At 32.2% G+C, this 21884-nt stretch overlaps 1 protein-coding gene across 1 annotated transcript in view; it reads left to right on the forward strand.

Moving 5' to 3' along the window:
- Nucleotides 1-21884, forward strand: part of ASCC3 (activating signal cointegrator 1 complex subunit 3) — a 449567-nt gene that overhangs the window by 334109 nt on the left and 93574 nt on the right. The window contains 4 exon segments of the mRNA XM_079148642.1: nt 9947-10084; nt 10172-10292; nt 12138-12270; nt 17534-17659. Coding sequence (XP_079004768.1) covers nt 9947-10084; nt 10172-10292; nt 12138-12270; nt 17534-17659 — 518 coding nt within the window.

A 21884-nucleotide genomic window follows, 5' to 3' on the forward strand; every position in this document is an offset into this window, starting at 1 on the left:
CAACAGATGAATGGTCAAAAAAAATGAGTTATATATACACATTGGAGTATTATCAGCCATTAAGAAGAATGACTTTATGACATTTGCCAGTAAGTGGATGGATTTGGAGAATATCGTGCCAAGTAAAATAAGCCTGTCCCTAAAAGCCAGAGGTTGAATATTTTCATTGACATGTGGAAGCTAATGCACAGTAAGAAGGGAGAGAGGTAGAATAGATATTAAGTGGATTAGACAAAGGGGAATGAAGGGAAGGGAGCAGGGATAGGAAAATAAAAGACAGTGGAATTAATCTGAAATAGTTTTCCTATGTACATACATGAATATACATACCATGATGAATCCCACCATTGTGTACATTCACAAGACTGGGGTCTTAATTATAATAAGATATATTCCACGCTTGTATGATTATATAAAAATAAATTCTGTCATATATAATTAAAATTCTGAACCAATAAAAAAAATGATGAGTCCTCAGTTATTAACTCAAACATGGAGGTAAATAATGGTGCTATTTTCTGAAATGGGAGAAGGTGAGAATGAATGATGGAGAAGCAGGAGGAGACAGATTTGAGCTTGGAAAAAAAATTATATTTTGAGCATATCAATTTGTATACCCAGGTCGTTCAAGTGGAAACTTCAAGGCAATTAGACATAAGAATTCTGTCAAACCTACCTAGGATGTTAGATGAACATGGGAACTTGGGAGCATCAGCATACAGCCAATCTTTAAATCCAAATGGGTACATGAGAACCTCAGGCAGTGAGTGTGGAGTAACAAGAGGCTTCAGGGTAATTCTCCCAGTTTGAGCAGACGTAAAGAATGAGGAGCTGGCAAAAGGCTCCACGAGCGTGATTCCAGTGTGATACAACACTGTAGAAGAGAGGGTTCCATAAAGGACTACTTGGCCATGTCAAATTGTAACGGCAGTTCCATGGGATGAGAGAAGAGAAATATCCTTGGAATTTAGCACTTTGAGGTCCTGCATGTAGTTGGCAAGCAGAGTCAGTATGTGTTGTGAACAGAAACCAGTTTGGAATAAATTGAGATGTAAATGAAGGAAAAGAAATGGAAGCAAATACACAACTCTTCTGGCAATCTAATATGTAATTTATCTAACATTATAATTTAACACCCAGCTAGTATGGTCTTTCAGCTCCCACAAGGTATTCCCCAGTTGTTTTCCATATGTAATGGTCATTATGCTAGGTTCTGGATAGGTGCCAACCAGGACTAAGAGAATAGAGGAAAGACTTTTTTCTGAGTAAGTTTACTGGTTGAAATCTCAGAATATTGCTCTTATTTCATTTCTTATACCTTAGAAGAGACTATATCTGGAATGAGAAAGCAGAATGCCAGCTGAAGATTAGACTTTGTTCCTGAGTTCCTTACTCATTCTTCCCCTCAACTTCTCTGTGTTCTTCTTAGTTAGCATCAGGGTTGCCCCTTTCTTTCTCTAGGTTAAAATAAATAAATAAGGTCTGGGTAGCTAAAACAAGAATAAAACAAGAAGTGGCTATTCATTTTCCCTTACAGGGGGAAATAAATTAAAATTTTGCACCACTTCATTGTCCTAAAGACTTTAGAATGAAAGATTAAAGTGGTACTTTAAAGTCTACAGCATCATCAGGAAGAGGGTGGGCATCAGAAGCAGGAAATAGCTTTCTGAATTGAGTAAGCAGGATAAGGAATATAGACGGATGTAATATGAAATTATGGAGGTTAATTCTTATTAATTCAGATAGAAAGCTATCTAAATCATACTGAATTCAGATAGAAAACTGTTTGAATTATACAGAACATAATTTAAGAAATTTTCCAGTTATGATTTTACATACTGCTTCAAAGTATATTTATGAAAAACTACATTAGTACAGGTGTATAGGAAGAACACTGGTATGAAAAGTAAAATTGATAATATTTTCACATGCTCAGTACTGAAGGATGGGTGTTTTTAGATATTTGAAAAGTTTATTATTTTAAGATAAACATAATTCATCCAACCTCATGATAAGCAAAGTCTTAGTAGATTTACAAAGTTGAATTACATTCTAGCTTTACTCAGAATCATCAGAAGTTCAGATTTGTTAGGGCTTCTACAACATTAGGCTGTGGTTTTCCTTAATTCATTTTCCTTTTCATTTAGCCCACAGATAGATACTGACATCTTATATGTAAGAAGTTTCTACCAGGCTATTGAAAATCAGAAATGGAGTTCAATTTAATTCAGGGTAATCACATCATTTTCAACTCAACCTGTTTTTTATCAAACTAAAGTAGATTTCGTTCATGATACCCATCTCCCACCCCAACTGCTTTTTCTCTTTTGGTCAGGCCTCGGACCTGTAATATCTGAGGAAATTCTTAAGAAACTACTAGGTTAAAATATTAAGTGTCAAACAGATATTATCTATAAATTTGTTGAGCATTAGATTTTGAATTTACTTGGGCCTTAATGGAATTTTTGTGTAATTGAAAGCAGCTATTTAAGACATTTAAGGGTCCAAGTTAAAAGGCTATTTTATTTTATTTTGCCTTGGTTGTTTTCATGTATGTCCTTTTGAAGAAATAGGCAAAACTCTTATTATGTTTAATAATAATTGATATATTTATAGAGTACTGTTTGTTAAAGATTTACATTATCACACTTAATCATGAATTTGGAAGGATAGTTCTTGTTATCTCAGTTTTATAGATATAGAAACTAAAACAGAAAGCTAGGATAATTTTTTTTCCAAAGAGCACAATGCAAATGGCAGCTTGGGTACTCAAAACCATTTTAGCTAACTCAGAGCCTATGTTCTTTTATTTTGCCATGCAGTAACTGGGATTACTGGCAACATACTGACTATAGAAAATGGAAAGGCAAGGTGCAGTGGGTAGAATTTGATGGATGTGAAAGTGCAATAAAGAAAAATCAAGCTTAACATGATGGAGCATACCTATAATCCCAGCTACTGAAAAGTTTGAGGCAGGAGAACCTTAGGTTGAGGCCAACCTCAGCAATTTAGCAAGACCCCATCTCAGAAAACAGAGTCTGAGAGGAGATTAGAGGTGGGGAAGAATAAGAGAAAGGAGAGATGGAGAAAGGGAGGAAGGGAAAAAGAAAGAAAAATCAATAGCTACATTGTCAAACAGAAGTAATGGACAAGAGCTGTGCTAAAGAAAATGTGGTTTATATACACAATGGAATATTACTAAGACATAAAGAATGACTTTATGACATTTGCAAGTAAATGGATGATCTGGAGACTTCGTGCTACGTGAAATAAGCCAAAACCCCCACCACCAAAAAAAAGAAAAGAAATGTCAAATGTTCTCTCTGATATGTGAATGCTAACCTACAACAAGGTTGGAAGGAGAATTAGAAGTTCAGTGGATTAGACAAAGAGGAATGAAGGGAAGGGAGGGAAAATAGGACATGAAAGACAGTGGAAAGAATCTGACATAACTTTTCTGTGTACATATATGAATACACCAAAGTGAATCTCAACATCGTGTACATCAATAAGACTGGGATCCTAATTAGCAAAAAAAGAATTCCATGTTTGTATAATATATCAAAATAGATTCAACTGTCATGGATAATACTGTCCTTAGCTATTAAAAAAAAAGAAATGTAAACTGTCAGAGGAATCCAACAGCATTACAAATGTATAACAAAACTGCACCAAATGGGTTGGGTTGACCTAATTAGGTCAACCTAATTAACTTTATAATTAGAAAAACAATTTTTTAAAAAAAATAGTGAATTCTAATGTAAACTGTGTACTTTAATTCTGTATCAGTGTTAATTTACCAACTGTAACAAATTCACTACACTACTTAAATATAATTAATGTTACTAATAGGGAAAACCATCTTGGGAGAGGGGAGAAGATGGGAACTCAGTGCTTTCTGCTACATTTTCCTGTAAACATAAAGCTGTTCTAAAAAATAAAACCTGTTATTTTTAAAAAATTGTGAAGAAATCAGAAGAGGTAATATTTTTCTTAGGAAAAAAAAAGGTCATTTACATATTTTTTATTTTTAGGTTTACTAGTAGAAATATTCAAACAACAAAGAATAAATAAATTTACAAATCATCTGCATAGAGTTCTCCATTGTGTCAGTTCAGGGTAATCACATCTAATATGTTGCTCATTAATTCAAATCTTACCTGTTTTCTGCTTATGTTCTAAAATAATGGGTCAGCCTTAAGCCTGGTGAAAAATACCATTTCTTTAAGTATCTATTTGAAGTTTTCCTCTCATTTGTGCAGTGATTTCAGGGTGCCATTGTAATTGAGAGCATGGACTGGAGCCAGGTTTCATGGGTTCAATACTGACTGCCCATTATAAGTGACGTGATGTTGGTAGGCTGCTTAAACTCTGAGCCTTATATCTTTCTCTATAAAATAAATAATAATAACCCCATCCTCATAGGAATGTGGTGAGGATTAAGGTATTGAAAGATTTAAGATACTGAAACATAGTAAGTGTTCAATAAATACTAACCGTTCCAGGTTGTATATTGAGGGGTTTGGGTTAGGAATGCTCAATTGGTAAAGTCTATGGAAATATTCCAAAATCCAAAAACTCCTGAAATGGAAATACTTCTGTCCTAACCTTTTCAGATAAGGGATACTCAGATAAGGCATACTTATAATATTACTATGAAGGTACAGAGACATTAATAATACCTTATAAACAAGTTACTTTGGCTGAAAGATATCTGGTGAGATTTGATCTTACACATTTATATCCTTTTGCTTGTGTTCTTTCACAGTTTTAATTTATGTTAATAAAATACTTTTTATGATTATGCTACTTTAGAAAATTAACTGTATTATTCCTTTTCAAATCAGCTTTAGCTACATGTTTTACTATTGTAGATGGATATGATGCCTTTTTTTTTTTAATTTTATTTTTATGTGATGCTGAGAATTGAACCCAGTGCCTCACATGTGCAAGGCAAGTGCTCCACCACTGAGCCACAGCCCTAGTCCGCTTTACCTACATTTTAAAAGCTTTTCAATATATGCAAATGCTCTCTAAGCATGTATTGGTATTTGAACTTTCAAAAAATGGAAATGAGTATAAAAGTTATATTTAAAAATAAATAATGTGTTTATATTGGGATTTTCTACCAGCAACATAGTGAATTAAATGAGAAATGAATAAGAAGAGAAACTTTTAACACAGTTTGATATTAGGTTTTTTGCAAATCAGGTCAAGCTAAAAAGCAAACATTGAAAATATTTATTTTAGAAACCTAGCAAAGATATACCTAAGTGCCTATAACTGATTAGATCTTATTTACATATTTAATTCATTTTATTTGTATATTTATTTTAGATATAACTTATTTTATATATATTGCATTATATATGTATATATATACACACACATATATATATAAGTATATTATATATAAGTATATATGTATATCTTTGTTTTTTGCAGTGCCGAGAATTGAACCCAGGTCCTCACACCTGCTAGACAAATGCTGCTCACTGTACTACATCCCCAGCCCAATTTCTTATATTTAATTACATATAATATGCTCATATATTAACAGTATAATAAATCATTTTAAATGTGACTATTTGAGTTTCAAGAGGGACAAAAAAGAAAACTAATTTTAGACTATTGGTAAAGTTTGAAACTTATTTTTAATTTATGGTATTTCTTTAATTCTTTTCTGTTAGTAGATCAATAGAGTGTTCTAATGTTTCTTTCTTTAATTTTCCCTTTCTGTCTATGGGGTTTATCATGAAGAAGTATATTATCAGAAATTAATAATTACAAAGAAATGTTTTAACTTAACATCTGTACCAGATGCAACATATTTAAATTTTTTGTTTTTAAAGGACTTTGTAACTTTCATTTTATTAAGCATTTTAAACAATTGATAAACATTATTCAGTGGCATATGGTCTGAGTCTGACATGCTTTGAAAAGAGTACAGAGTTCTGATAATGAGGATTCTGTGAAAATGGGAAAACCAGCACAACAGATATGCTTTGAGAAAGTATGGGTTTTTAGCATCTTGAAACAATATATCACACTCAAAGGGACAGAATTGGGCTGCACAATCTGTTCGCTCATTCTTGTCCAATCTGGTCTCCTCCTTTCTTTTGGAGCCAGCGTTGTCATCAACTCACTGAATTATTTTCTGACTGGAATGTATTTCAGGCACAGAGTAATATGTCTACTTAAATGGAATCCTATCTTTCTACAAAAGCTTTTTGAGTATAATAAATTTAAAATATAAAAAAAATTCTATTAAGTTAAAGTAAGTGGTTCAACAGTTTACATATGTGCCTGTTCCCCCATCACCCTAAAAAAAAAAGACCACTACTTTGCTCAAACATAGATGTTTTTCTTTTATGAATAATTTTGCATACTTATTTAATTGTCAGGTGGTCAGACATATTTCAAAGGCTATTTATTATGAAAATACCTATAGAGTATAACAAATATTTGTTGAATAGAAATTAACTGTGGAGTGAAAAACTCTCTGTTGAAGTATTTTTATTATGATGATCATTTTTCATTCTATAGCAGCCCTTAACAAGAATTAAACCTTAATGTACTCAGACATCCATTTTTTGTAATTAATAAACTTGTCTCCTGTCCATCTGGAATGGTACTAGCTATCCTTTGTAAAGTTGAGATGGTCTTAAATCTGTTATTGAATCAGAGTTGAGAAGGGCTATTCTATAAATATTCAAAATTACTGAGACTTTTAATGTGAAACATATAGTTGTATAAATGAATTATGTTAGAACTATATTACTTTATATAAAGGATTAAAAGAGATAATCTTTGTAAAGAAATAAACACAATGCCAGACACATAGTAAGTGCTCATAAAATGGCATCTATTGTCATATTTTAAGCTTTCGTTGCCTGAAAATTTTTCTAAAATTTTTTGTTCGTATTATGACGTTTTGATTAAGAAGAAATTTAGTTTTAAGTACAGTAACAATATGTGCGATTTGATCAAAGAAATCGTATTTTCAGATTTATGTAGGCTTAGTCCTATTTTATGCTTGATAATTGAGTAACAACAATAAATTTTGCTTTTTATGTTCAGATAATTCAGAATTCATCCACAGAAACCATGTAATAAATGAAGTATCTTTTTGTGTGATTGTCCTCATGAGAATTTTAAGTCTTTGCCATTCAAATAGACAAATAGTTCTTTTTAATGCATTGATTTATGTGAAAGTGGGGGTGGAAAGAGTGAGAAATAGCTAGCCTTCCCTGATGCAAAGGCAGGATATTATTAATGCCTCGCCAGACTTCTGCCAAAGGATCCTTCCACTTTCCTTTGAAAACTGGTACATTATCTTTTTGGTATGATTGGCATTGCCATGGGGCACCATTAATTACGCAAGTTATTTGTAGTCACTTGAGTTGTAAAGCTGAAAAAAATCCATGGAAATAATTTTTGGAGCAAAAACATCAGTGAATAGTTCCTGATAGTATAATCTGAAGGTATTTTATGAAGTGAACCATTGAACAACAACAACAACAAAAAAAAAAAAAATGGGTAATTAGTGCTTTCTTGAGAGTGGCTAGCATATAACTTAGGAGACAAGCACCTTTTTTATAGTATACACTTGTCGACAGTTTACTTATGCTGTGCTAATTTTAAAGTAAAGTGGATTGTCCTCTTTTAAGGTTCATAAAGTAATGTGGAAATATCAGGTGACTACAGAGTATTATGAAATAATAAACTGCCGATACTGCATTTAACTAAGTAAAAGTTAATGTGTATTTCTGATGTATATGTCGTTAAAGTAATCACTTAGTTGATGCAGTGCTTTTTATATACTCATTATTAAGCCAAACTTCCTATGTTATGGACTATTAATGTAAAACAGCTTGTTTATACAGAAACACACTTTTTAAAATGATCTTTTTGATTACTGAAAATAAAATAAGAACAAAAACAGTTGAAGTAAAGAATTATATAACCGATGTTTCTAGTGTAATTGATTAATTATTAGAAAAACTAACTGGTTTTTCACTGTCGTTTCTGTATGACAATTGGGTCTTATGCATTTTTACCAAACTGCAGCAGCCAACTGAAGTTTGTCAAATTAAAGATTTTGAACTACTTAATGATTTATGCACAGCCAAAAAAGTAAATGTAGAGGAGGTCATTAGAAGAGAAAAAGGAAATGAGATCTGAAGACAATGTTAGTTTTTCATACTTCTATTTTAGGCATATAAAAACTATACATGCAGTCATTTCCAAGTTCTTCTCTTCTACTGAGTATTGTTAGAATGTGGTGATAAAGCTACAGCAATAACTGAACTCTCTCCCTTCTTTTAAATGCTCATGTGTATTCAGATTACTTGTCCTCTGCATTACTCCCCTCATGGAGTTGCCCAGAGAGAACTTTCTATGCTGCACTTTAGGTCATTCTCTGCTTTAAGGACTAGTTGAGATCCGTTGTTAAACAAATCTACTTAATTCTTTACAAGGAGTAAGTTTTGTAAAAAATATATAATAATAATAATAATCACTGCTTGTTGCCAATCATCTAACTTGTGTTTACACTGAGTATTTTCCATGTAGAATGGAAAGTGATAGAATACTCAAAGGTATTTATAAAGTATGAGTTTCAAAACACCATTTAGATATATTACAATTTAGTGAGCTAAATTGAGGCTTTAAATAAAATATGTTTAAAAATATATAAAGTGGGATATGAAAAAAATTTGAGTATAATAAAGGTACTATTTATAATAGGTAGGGAATTATATAACCAATGTTTCTAGTATAATTGGTTAATTATTAGGAAAAATAAACTGGTTTTTCACTATAATTTCTATGTAAAAAGAAGTTACAAGTAATTATTTAAATTTAAAAATTAAACTATAACAAGTTGAAGAAGTAGCAGATGAATATGTATTCTATGCTTTTGAGGAAATTTTTACTAGGCAATAAAATATAAGGGAATAATTTAAAACTTCAGATCCATAAAGTTGAAAAAAAGCGTAAATAAAATGACGTATGAAAAAATTGAATAAATATATTTATAGAATGGAGAAAGTGTGCACGTACACTATATTATCACTAGCAATAAGAAAAAAAGCTATCATATCCACTTAAAAATGAGAACATAATTTACAAAAGAAAAAACAGTTAATATGAAAACTGTTTACACTATTGATCAAGGAAATACAGAGTAATCAAAAATACCCCAGTTTAATTTCTACTGATATTCAAAGTTTTTAAAAGTATAGTAATGCAGAGATGCTGATATGTTTATAGTTTCATGCTTCTCTAGAAAACAAATTTTGAATAGCCATGAATGTCCTTAAAACATATTCATATTCATACTCATTATAGAATTTTCATATAAGGCTAAGAGGAGTTCCTATTACACAACCTTAAGGAAAATTATGAGTGTATAAGACTGCTATTATTATTTCTAATATACAGATAATGAGTTTAAGGCTCAGAGAGGTCATATGACTTGTTCAAGCTCACTAAATTTAGTAAAAAAATGAAATTTGGAAGAATTTCTGTATGTCTAGGGGAATATGACTGATTATTTTGTCATTTTTATATGTATTTTCTAAATTTTTGACACCCAGCCAGAAGAGGCCTTTTATATAACAAGAGATGGACAGAGACACAAATATTATAGATAATATCACATCCCTTGTAATAGTTTTTAATCATTAAGAGGATAATCCTATTTGTCTACAGATTTTTTCCTTGATTTAGAAAAATAAGATGGATAGCATTTATATTTTATTGAATTTAGAATATATATTATCACCAATTATTCTTTTTTAATGAACTTTAATCAGAGCTGTAAACAGAACCTTTATTTTATGCCCATACAATGTCATGAAAAACAAAAATGTCAAATCCAATCTTAAAATTAAAATTATTAAGTTAATGTACCTACATCTTGTAATTTTGTTTTCATTTGCAGATGGAAAACATCATTGGAACAGTACGAGATTCCAACTTGAAGCTGACACTTGCTTTCGGAATAGGAATGCATCATGCTGGTCTCCATGAAAGGGACCGAAAAACAGTAGAGGAACTATTTGTGAACTGTAAAGTTCAGGTACTTTTTTTTCTCCCATGAATACACATTTAAAAGTAACTTAAAAGTTATATGTTACTTAGATATGATCTCATCTTTTATTTTTAGGTTCTTATTGCTACAAGCACATTAGCCTGGGGTGTAAACTTTCCAGCTCATTTAGTAATTATTAAAGGAACGGAATATTACGATGGAAAAACAAGACGTTATGTAGATTTTCCCATTACAGGTAATTTTTTAAATTTAAAGAGATACATTAAGTTCCTAATGTAGCCTTAACAACTTAAATTTGCATTAATGAATATTTGTACCTCCTATTTTAGCCTTCACAACTTAAATGGCTTCATGCATGCTAGACAGTGCTCTACTACTAAGATATACCCCTGCCCTTTTTGTTTTCTTTTGAGACAGGATTTCTCTCAGTTGCCCAGCCTTGCCTCAAACTTGTGACCCTTTTGCCTCAAATTCTCAATAGCTAGAAATATTAATTGATTTTGTTGAGAATTGGTCACATTTAAACATATAATAAGCAAATTCGTAATTTTTTATTTCCAGTACAAATAGCATATGAAACACTGAGCTGTTTTATTTACTTTAACTTACCAGTTTGTTAAAAAGCATTAAAAATATAACTGATGCTTTCAAATTCATAAAGTACTGATAAAAAATTATTAGTGATAAAAAAATTGATCAAGCATTATAGTATTTAATTTTAAATGCATTTCACCAGAAATGGTACTTACATGGGACATCCAGAACCAAAGCACTTATTCCTATGTTGAATGCCTGGGCAGTCCATTAAGGTATATCAACATCTTAAAAATATATATTTGAAAAGAAGATAATATAAATTTTAATAAAGTCATTTTCAGTCAGTTTTGAAGTGGGATATATATTCAGTATACATTTCTACTTAACAAATACATGTAAAACTCAAGTCATTTTTAAGCCATTATTTATGCAGGGATTCCTGCAATATAGGAGAAATTTTATCCCATGGGCAGGAGAAAGACAAGGCCTAAATAACCCATTATACAGAGGAAAATAATCAGAGGGCTTCACTGAAGAGATTTTCCCATGTAAGTTTTATTTTTTACTGTTTAATTAAAATAGTAATATTTCTTACACAACATTTTTAATCATTTAACTAAAGAAGATTGAAAATAGTACCAGAAACCTTTTGGAGATCTCAGTTTTACAACATAGTAACTTGCTAATTTGGTATAGATTTTTTGAGCAAATTATATTAACTTAGGAAACTTAATAATAGCCACCACATGGGGCTGCAAATTAGTGCAGCCACTCTGGAAAGCAGTGTGGAGATTCCTTAGAAAACTTGGAATGGAACCACCATTTGACCCAGCTATCCCACTCCTTGGCCTATACCCAAAGGACTTAAAATCAGCATACTACAGAGATACAGCCATATCAATATTCATAGCTGCTCAATTCACCATAGCCAGATTGTGGAACCAACCTAGATGCCCTTCAGTTGATGAATGGATAAAGAAACTGTGGCATATATATACAATGGAATATTACTCTGCCATGAAGAATGATAAAATTATGGCATTTGCAGGCAAATGGATGAAATTGGAGGATATCATGCTAAGTGAGATAAGCCAATCTCAAAAAACTAAAGGTCGAATGATATCTCTAATAAGTGGATGAGGACACATAATGGGGGGAGGGAGGGGTTAGTGTTAGGGTTAGAGTTAGGGTTAGGGAGGGGGGCAAGAATGGAGGAAGGAAGCACTGTATAGAGGGAAAAGAGGGGTGGGAGGGGTGGGGAAAAGGGAAAAAATAACAATGAATCAAACAACATTACCCTGTGTAAATTTATGATTACACAAATGGTATGCCTTTATGCCATGTACAAACAGAGAAACAACATGTATCCCATTTGTTTACAATTAAAAAAAAAGAAAAAAAAATAATAGCCACCACAAATAGAATTGTGCTCTTAAAATATTGTTTCCTTTTTTATTTTGTTGAAGGAGTGTGCCCTCATCAGCAATTCATACCTTGTGCCATGTGCCACATTGCAGAATATCTCTTGTTCTCTTTTTTATAGATGTGCTCCAGATGATGGGAAGAGCTGGGCGCCCTCAGTTTGATGACCAAGGCAAAGCTGTAATTCTGGTTCATGATATAAAAAAAGACTTTTACAAAAAATTTCTTTATGAACCTTTCCCAGTAGAATCAAGGTAAATTTTGTTTTAAATTAATTTTAATGGATTTATTTTGTAGCAGGTTTTAGTGTTTTTCTGGTTACATTTTATTACTTTAAAATGAGTAAAACTTGTAGTATTAAAGAATTATTCACTGCTAAACAATGTAAATTATCCCTATAATACTCAATGATAATTTTTATCCTTAATAACACTTTAAGAGAATCAGAGTAGTACCATGTTCAGTCAAATTGGCTCTGGAGTGAGATAACCTGGATTGAAATCTGAGCTCTGCCACCTGTTTGTTCAATATTGAGCAAGTTATTTAACTTCTCAGTGCCGTAACGTACCTATCTGTAAATGGAAATTGTAGCCATACCAATTCTCTCATATTGTATTTGTAATGATTAAATGAATAGTGCTTGAATTATTGTCTATTATATTGTAAACATTTTTTAAAGCATTAGTCTGATGAGAGTTTTTATAATAGAGGTTAATTAATAATTTTATAATAGAGTTAATTAATAATTTAGGTTGCTAATTTATTTCAGAATTATCCTATACTTCTTTATGGGCCCAGTAACCACTACTCCTCCTACAAAATCTTACCTCATTTTTATGGCTAAATGTAACCTTTCCTTCCTCAGATTTATATTTTCTCACATACAATACTTTTCAATTTCTATAACTTTATCATAGTCCTTTTCTATATACTCTCCTTTACTTTAGTATAGTCTGACTGCATTGAGGACAAACATGTTTTTTATTTATATTGTAAATTGTTGAGTTTTTAAATTCTAAATGCAAATAATGTTGAGTTTTTTAAATTTGAAAAATAAGCATTAAATGTTGTAGAGTACAGCCAAAACTATGCTGAGAAAAATTATGACCATAAATTTATGTTAAAAAATAAAAAGTGAATAATTAGTTATCAAGTATCTATCTCAAGAATTTGAAGAATTAGCAAATTGAATTCGAAGCAAGGCAACATAAAGACAAGAGCCCAGTGTAATGGTGCATGCCTCTGATCCCAGCAGCTCAGGAGTCTAAGGAAAGAAGATCATGAGTTTAGAACCAGCCTCAGCAACTTAACGAGCCTCTGTCTCTAAATAAAGAGAAAAAAAAAAAAAGAATTAAAAAGAAGCAGGGAATATGGCTCAGTGGTTAAGCACATCTAGGTTCAATCCCTGGTACAAAATAAATAAATAAATAAGAGTAAGAATTAATAGATTGACAATAAACATGGATTAGAGAAAAGTAAAAAATGCCCAAACTTGGTTCTTCACAAAAGATGAACAGAACTGATAAATGAGTCTGAATATCAGGAATGAAATGATATTATAGATATTAAAAGATAATAGAACAGTATGAACAACTTGATATAAATAATTTTTAAATTTTAGATCAAATGGTAAAATTTCTCTTTAAAAATTTACTAAAACTGACCCAGTAGTAAAAAGAAAATCTCAGACTACTTGTCATAGCAAAATGAGTCTAAAATTTAAGATCTTTTTACAAAGAAATCTAACCCAGATGCTTCACAAGTGAATTGTTCATAGCATTTAAGGAAGAAATAACATCAGTTTTAAATTAATCTCTCCATAGTAGAAAACGTAAGGGTATTTGCCAACTCGTTTTATCAGACCAGAATAGCTTGAATGACAAAACCTAATAAGAAATTTATAAAATAGGAATGTAACAAACTGTATTTCTCATGAATATAGACATAGAAATCCTAAACAAAATATTAAATATTAGTAAATCATGTTCAGCAATATATAAAAATACATTACAACCAAGTGCAGTTTGATTCATAGATGTAGATTATTTATCTGAAAATAGATGAATATAATTAATATTAATGGAAAAAATTTAGAAAAATCTCATGTTTATCTGTCTTATCAATGTAAAACAAAAAGCATTTGACAAAATTCCATACTAAGTCATAAAAAAAAAAAAACCTTTGGAAGCAGGAATATAAATGAATCTCCTTAATCGGATGGACTATCTACAGAAAATCCATGGCAAACATCATAATTAATGAAGAAATTATAAGTTTTCCCTTTGATAAAATTGCATATCCATAGGTAGTTTGCAACTGTAGGTCAACACACCAACACTGACACAGCCACCAAATTCCTTAACAAAGACTCAAGAAGTAAAATGAATCAAGTGGGACAGCATCAAATTAAAAAGCTTTTGTACAGCAAAGGAAACGATTGCTACAGAATGGGAGAAAACCTTTGCCAGCTATTCCTCTGACAGAGGATTAATATCCTTAATATATAAAGAACTTCAAAAGCTTAACACCAAAAAATAAATTAAAAACCCAATTAATAAATCAGCAAAAAAAAAACTAAACAGATTTGTCTCAAAATGAAAAATACAAATGGCCAGCAAATATATGAAAAATCGTTCATCCCTGACAATCAGGGAAATGCAAATCAAAAGTACATTGAGATTCCATTTGACTCCAGTTAGAATAGCAGCACCAAGAATATAAATAATAATAAAAATAAATAATAGTAAATACTGGTAAGGATGTGTGTAGGGGGTACACTCATACATTGCAGTGGGACTGCAAATTAGTTCAACCACTTTGGAAAAGAGTGTGGAGTCTCCTCAAAAGAATAGAAATAGAACCACCATATGACTGAGCTATCCCATTCCTCAGTATTTATCCAAAAGAACTAAAATCGTATACTGTACTGACAGTCACATCCATGTTTATAGCAGCACAATTCACAGTAGCCAAGTTATAGAATCAACCCCAGTGCCCATCAACAGATGAATGGATAAAGAAAATGTGGTATATGTACACAATGGAATTATTTGGTCATAAAAAAAGCATGAAGTAATAATATTTGCTTGTAAAAAGATGAACTGGAGAACATCATGCTAAGTGAAGTAAAACAGACTTACAAAGTCAAGGGTCAAATGTTTTCTCTCGTATGCAGAAGCTAGACCAAAATAAGGGAAAGTGGGAAGGGGTGGGAACCCATGAAAGTAGAGGAGAGATCACTGTAGTAGAAAAAGGGAATAAAGGGCAGGAATGAGAGACAGGTTTTAGGGGAAATTGCAGAATGAAATTGACCAAATTATGCTATGTACATATATAAATATACCACAGTTAATTTCATCTTTATGTATATCTATAAAGCACAAGTTAAAAACAACAAATAAATAGAAGGAAGACCATTAGAGTAGAGGAAGGGAAAGGGAAAGGAAGAGGGAAGGGAAAGAAGAAGTACTGGACCTAAAGTGAAGCAAATTAAATTTTTTGCATGTATGATGATGTCAGAATGAACCCAACAATTATGCTTAATGTACTAATAAAAAGTTTTTAAAGTTTTCCCTTTGAAATAGGGAATGATCAAAAGGGATGTCGTTTTTATCACTTTTGGTGAACATTGTGCTAGAGTTCCATGCCACCATAATAGGGCAGAAAAACAAAAGTCAGAACATCTCTCTGAGCAAGATAGTAATAGCATACATATCAGGAGGGTTTTCTGGGGCACTAGCAATGCTTGATTGGTGTTGGTTACATGTTTTCACATTGTGAGAATTGATTTAAACATGTATAATTTCAGTATAAAGTTAACTACATTTTTTAATTTCATATCTTGATGTGACCATTAATGTTTTATCTATTTTAGAATATTCCATAGTTTATTTATTCATTGCTCTAATATGTATTTAGAGAGTTATCAGTTTTTTTTCTTGTGTGTAATGCTGCAGTAAATCATTTTAATTTTCTAACCTAACGGGTAAATGTTTCTTTATTAGGTCTTCATGAAAAAAGTGGAATTGCTGATCATAGTGATTGTTCCAATAGATACTGCCAAATTGCTCTCTAAAATAACTGTACCCATCTCTGTTCAATTACTGGTGAATTGAGAGTAATGGCAACTTTTTTATTAGAGTATATAAATTAGTGATTTTTTACATTAATTTTAGTCTGATCATTTTCTCATTTTCTGTGCCAAAATCATTTTAATACCTGGTTATTGTCCCATGTATCATAAATTATTTAGTGTTTTCTTAGGCATTGCTTGCTTCTACTTGTTTGATTTTTTGTGGTGCAATGAATTGAACCTTGGAGATGTACCACTGAGCTACATCCCCATCCCTTTTTATTATTTTATTTTGAGACAGACAGGTTTCAAACTTGTAATCCTCCTACCTCAGCCTCCTGAGTCATTGAGTCACTGAGATTACATATGCGTACCACCATTCCTGACCTTTTTTGTATTTTATATAAGAAAATAAAATGAACTTTTTTGCAGTGTTTTATTGCATTTGATAATCTTTGTATACTCTAAACGCCTAATATAATAATGTCTTCTTATATGTCCAGGCACTTAATATTCACCAAATCAATGAAAAAAAAAATCTTTGCTCACTGCTCTCTCCTGTTATCCCTTTCTTGCCAACTCTTCTTTAATCCCAGCTCTTACTCCGTACCCTCTCAAGTACTTTATAAGTATGCTCTTCCCTGCTCTTCAAGGCATGTCTTCCATTGCCTAGTCTTACCCTTTCTCTTGACTCCTATCTTCTCCTGAAAGTTTCTAGGTCCCTTCCTGTCAGCCTATGTTTATTTTCCATCTAGTAATCTATTTCCCTAGAGTGATTGATAGCAATAAGTACTACCTGTTGCATACCTGCAATATGACTACTAGTAGTTACTTTCAACAAATTATTACTACTTAACTTATTCTAGGAAAATATCATGTTATTATAGTATTTTTTGTGAGATTCTCTCTCTGGCCCACTTCTTCTTCTTTCTTTTTTTTTTATTGCTTGTTTTATTTAGTTATACATGACTGCAGAATCCTTTTTGATTCATGTGTACACAGAGTACAGTTTTTCATTTCTCTTGTTGTACATGATGTCGTCACACCATTCCTGTAATCATACATGTACATGGGGTAATGATGTTCTCATTCCACCATCTTTTTCACCCCTCGCCCCCCTCCCCTCCCCTCATTTCCCCCTTTTATTCATGTTCAAATAAAAAAAACTTTTAAAAGAAAATAAGCATAAATTTATATGTACTAATTAATAATGTAAGTTCCTAAATTCATGATACTAAGTGATTTTTGTGGTGAAAGGACATTTTAGACCAAATCCCTACAAAATAATTTGGAAAGAATTATTCACAAATTATACCCAAAATATGTGAATTACACCAAATACATTTGTACCTTAGAACATAAAATCTGAATCTTGACTATGAGATAAATGAAATGCACTTTGTGTAATGGTCATACTTATTTCCCATGCTTTGTTCACTGTGTAGCTTATTAGGAGTGCTGTCTGACCACTTAAATGCAGAGATTGCTGGTGGTACAATAACATCTAAGCAAGATGCAATGGACTATATCACCTGGACTTACTTTTTCCGACGTCTTATCATGAACCCCAGGTAAGAGCAGGACTTTTTTGAACAGTAATTATTTATCTTTCTATTCTACACTGGAAGAAGATGTACTTGAAACTATTATTTGAAACTCCAAAATTGAATACATACAAAAAAAGTTAGAACCTTGGATTTTCTAGGTTTATAAATTTGTCCAAAAAAGTCAGACAATGTCTCTGGTATAATTACAGTATATTATATCAAAAATCAGGTGATTATATGCATTCGATAACTTCACTTATTTTAATTACCTTGAAGATATTCTGAGGCATTTGCTGTATAGTTGGGAGACAGTACATCTGAAGTCCTTTAGAAATGTGTGAAACTATATGACAGTGAAAAAATTAAATTGAGGAGTGGTATATTATCTTTTATTCTTGACAGTATGTTATATCTTCATTTAGCACCTACTATTATCTGATGTTATGCTAAACACGTAGGGATAGGAATAAGTACATCATCCCCTATCTTCAAGGACTGATGGTATAGTGTGGAAAAACACATGTATAAAACAAGAGTAGAAAAGGTAGAAAGAATTCAGACAGAAAAATACTGACTGAGCACAAAGTCTCAGAGACTGAGTCACAGTGGTTTAGAGACTATGAAAAAAAATTATGTAGCCACAGCGTATGGAATATGGAGATTATCTTGACTAGAAAGTGCACCAAGACCAGAGTGTAAAGGATCTGTTCACTGTATGTATCTGATCCTGTTGGAATCCCAGGGAATGACCCATTGGAAGTTCTTAAACATGAATTGATGTCACCAAATTTAAAGGGATACAAATAGAAAAAGAAGAACTCGTTATCACTATTTGTGGACATGATTCTATATTTAAAAGATCTGAAAAATTCCACCAGAAAACTTCTAGAGCTAATAAATGAATTCAGCAAAGTAGCAGGATATAAAATCAACACCCATTTCTATGTCAGTTGAATCCTCTGAAAGAGAAATTAGGAAAACTACCCCATTTGCAATAGCCTCAAAAAAAAAAAAAAAAAAAAAACTTGAGAATCAATTTAACAAGAAGTGAAAGACCTCTACAATAAAAACTACAGGACACCAAAGAGAGAAATTGAAGAATACCTTAGAAGATGGAAAGATCTTCCATGTTCTTGGATAGGCAGAATTAATATTGTCAAAATGGCCATACTACCAAAAGCTTTATATAGATACGATGAAATTCCTATTAAAAGCCCAATTTCATTCTTCATAGAACTAGAAAAGGCAATCATGAAATTAATTTGGAAAAATAAGAGACCCAGAATAGCCACAGCAATCCCTAGCAGGAAGAGTGAAGCAGGAGGTATCATAGTACCAGATCTTAAGCCATACTACAGAGTTGTAGTAACAAAAACATCATGGTATTAGCACCAAAATAGACGTATAGACCAATGATACAGAATAGTTTATATTTCAATACTTACTATACTGTATTAGGGAATCGACTAGAATGGAGAGAAAATTATACCAGTTAGGAAATTGTTTAATGATAAGATAAGGACCTTAACAGATGCAAAGGCAATGGAGTAAGGATGGAATTCAAGGAATGTGCCTCTTTAAATAAAAGAAAATTAAAAATCCATTCATTACAAGGTCTTCAACAGAGAGACCCTAAGATATGATGCCCACTCTGCTCTTGATCAAGTTACAGTTTTATTTCCCCCCCAGCCTTCTGATGCTGCCACATGGACTTCCCACCATCATTTCAGATGTACCATGTATAAAACTGACTTAATGATAAAACCATCAAAATCCTCCTCTCATCCAACTTTGTTACTGTTAATATTATCACTGCATCTATTTACCCTAAGGTCACACTCCAAACTCGCTTTTTAATCTTCATTCTCCCTTGCAGTTCTCCAACTGCTTCACCTGCTTTCAGTCTATCCCTACTCTAGCCTCATTTGTAAACTGGTAATAGTACTGATCAGAAATTAAATGAATCATACAGGAGTTGGAAGCTAGACGAGGTTTAGTTTTCTGTAAATTTAGATAATAGGTAGGAAACTGCCCAGTGTTTACATTTTTTCAGCCATGAGAGTGAAATGAGCCAGAGGAACAGTTGGAGACAGCATTCAGAATAGGGGTCCCACAGAGAGTGAACTGAAGTAGGCATCACTCCTGTTGCTGTAGTTACAAACTGCCTTCTATTTAATAATACTCTGGTGAGAAAATATACATGCAGGTGTAATAAACAGTAGTAATTAGAGGCAGAACAACCAGCTCAGGAAAGAGGCTTATCACAGTGACAAAGGATGAAGTTTTGAGGGGAAATGATACTGAACCTCTATTTCAGGGAATTTGTTGGGTTTTGTCATTTATGTCTCCTGCTCACTCATGTTTGAAATTGGTATAGTCTGTGTAAATAAACAAGTATTCCTTGGTTCATATTGCCTCACCTACTTTATCTGATGGCCATCTTTGCTTAAGAGGAAATTTGGGGACTGGGAGTCAGAAGCATACATCTTCTTAATGACTTTGCTTAGAGCATTTAGTACATGTGGCAGCTGCTTTCCCTGCCCTCGTGCTGCCCATAGGAGGATCATATGTCCCACTACCACTACCAAAGGACTAGAATCAATTGAAAGAAACATTAGCTCACACATTTCTAAGAGATTCCTCTCACTAGAGCTCTTATGATTACTCTTCTTCCTGCCTACAGTACATTCCCCAGCTCTCACAGCCCTGACAGTCTTAAAAGTCCAATCATACATTGATAAATGCAGCTTTGATTGATTTTCAGGAGGTGAAAGTTTATCTACTCTTGACCATCCATATTATATGTGCTGGTTCCCTTTAGTAACTGCCTATACATTTTTGAGGTACTTGGTTCTAGTGTAAGAATAAGACTTTCATTATTATTCTGAAGTAGAAGTCTATGTCCAAACTGATTCTATGTGAGTTAGTCCGGAATAAAAACAATGTTGTTTTCTAAAAAGCTGTAATTAACAACTGTCAGTTTCTGTTGGAAGGTAGGAACATAAACAATGACCTCTAGCCTCAAAAGTCATAGAATCTCCTCAAGGTGCTAAGATATAAACATTTAAAAATTAAATTTATTTTCTTAATTTCATGCATTTATTGTCTCTGTTCTGGCCACTATGCTAGCCATTTTGAAGATGTATTAGTAAACTAAACAAAAATTTTTGTTGTAAAACTCACATACTCTTAACAGGAACAGCAGATTTAAAAATATATTCAAAGGTATTGAATGCTTTGAAAAGGAGAACAGGTTAAGGAAGATTGGGAGGTCCAGGAGTAGAGTGAGGTTGTGGGGATTACAGTGTTAAATAGGAAGTCACAGTGGACCTCATTAGAGGTGCTGAGATTTTAGCAAAGATTAGAAAGAGTTAGAAGTTCGATCACATGAATGTTTAAGGAACATTTTAGAACAAAGAAACAGGAGAGGTTTTAAAGGAGGAATGTCTGGTGTGTTCAGTGAACAAGGAGAAGGTATGGCTGAAGTAGGGTAAACAAAGAGGGGAGAGTAGCAAGTGATAAGGTAGGGAAGGTGGGTGGCTGGTGATAGTACACATCATGTGGAACCTTACAGACTCTGGTATGGGCCTTGACTCATTCTAAATGCAGGTGATAGACAGGATCTATTCATGTCATAGTAAATGTTACCAATGATTTACTTTTCCCTGTTATAGACAGAAATTCTCAGAATAATTTTTTTAATTCTAACTCTATAAACATGTTATACATGAAACATATCAAAATGATACAGAGAAGATGAAAATTGAAATGAAAAGAAGATATAAAGGAGAATAATAAAAGAAAAAGCAATAGCTGCAGTATTAATATCACATAAAATGAAATTCAAGATGAAAGAATTTAAGGAGAAAGAAGAATGGTTCATACTGGTAATAAGCACAATCACTAAGAAGTGTTAATAGTTTACAAGTGTTTAGGTAACTAAAAATAGCCTCAAAATATCTAAAGCAAAAACTGATGGAAATCTAACTGAAATTGCAGTTCAATTAAATTATAGTTGTATTGGGAGATGACCTCTACATCTTTCTGAAAATTCAGCATGTCAAAGAGATCAGTATTTCATAAAGTGGAGGATTTTAGTAACAGTTGACAGCCTTGGAATATGTGTATCTTTGTATATTTGCCCCTAAAAAAGAATATGCAGTACTCATGTAAATTTTATTTTTAAAAAATTTACCACAAATAAGACCACAAAAAGCATCTCAACATATTTCAAAGTGTAGGAATCAAT

The sequence above is a fragment of the Sciurus vulgaris genome (genome assembly GCF_902686455.1).
Source record: "Sciurus vulgaris genome assembly, chromosome: 7".
NCBI classification, from domain to species: Eukaryota; Metazoa; Chordata; class Mammalia; order Rodentia; family Sciuridae; genus Sciurus; species Sciurus vulgaris.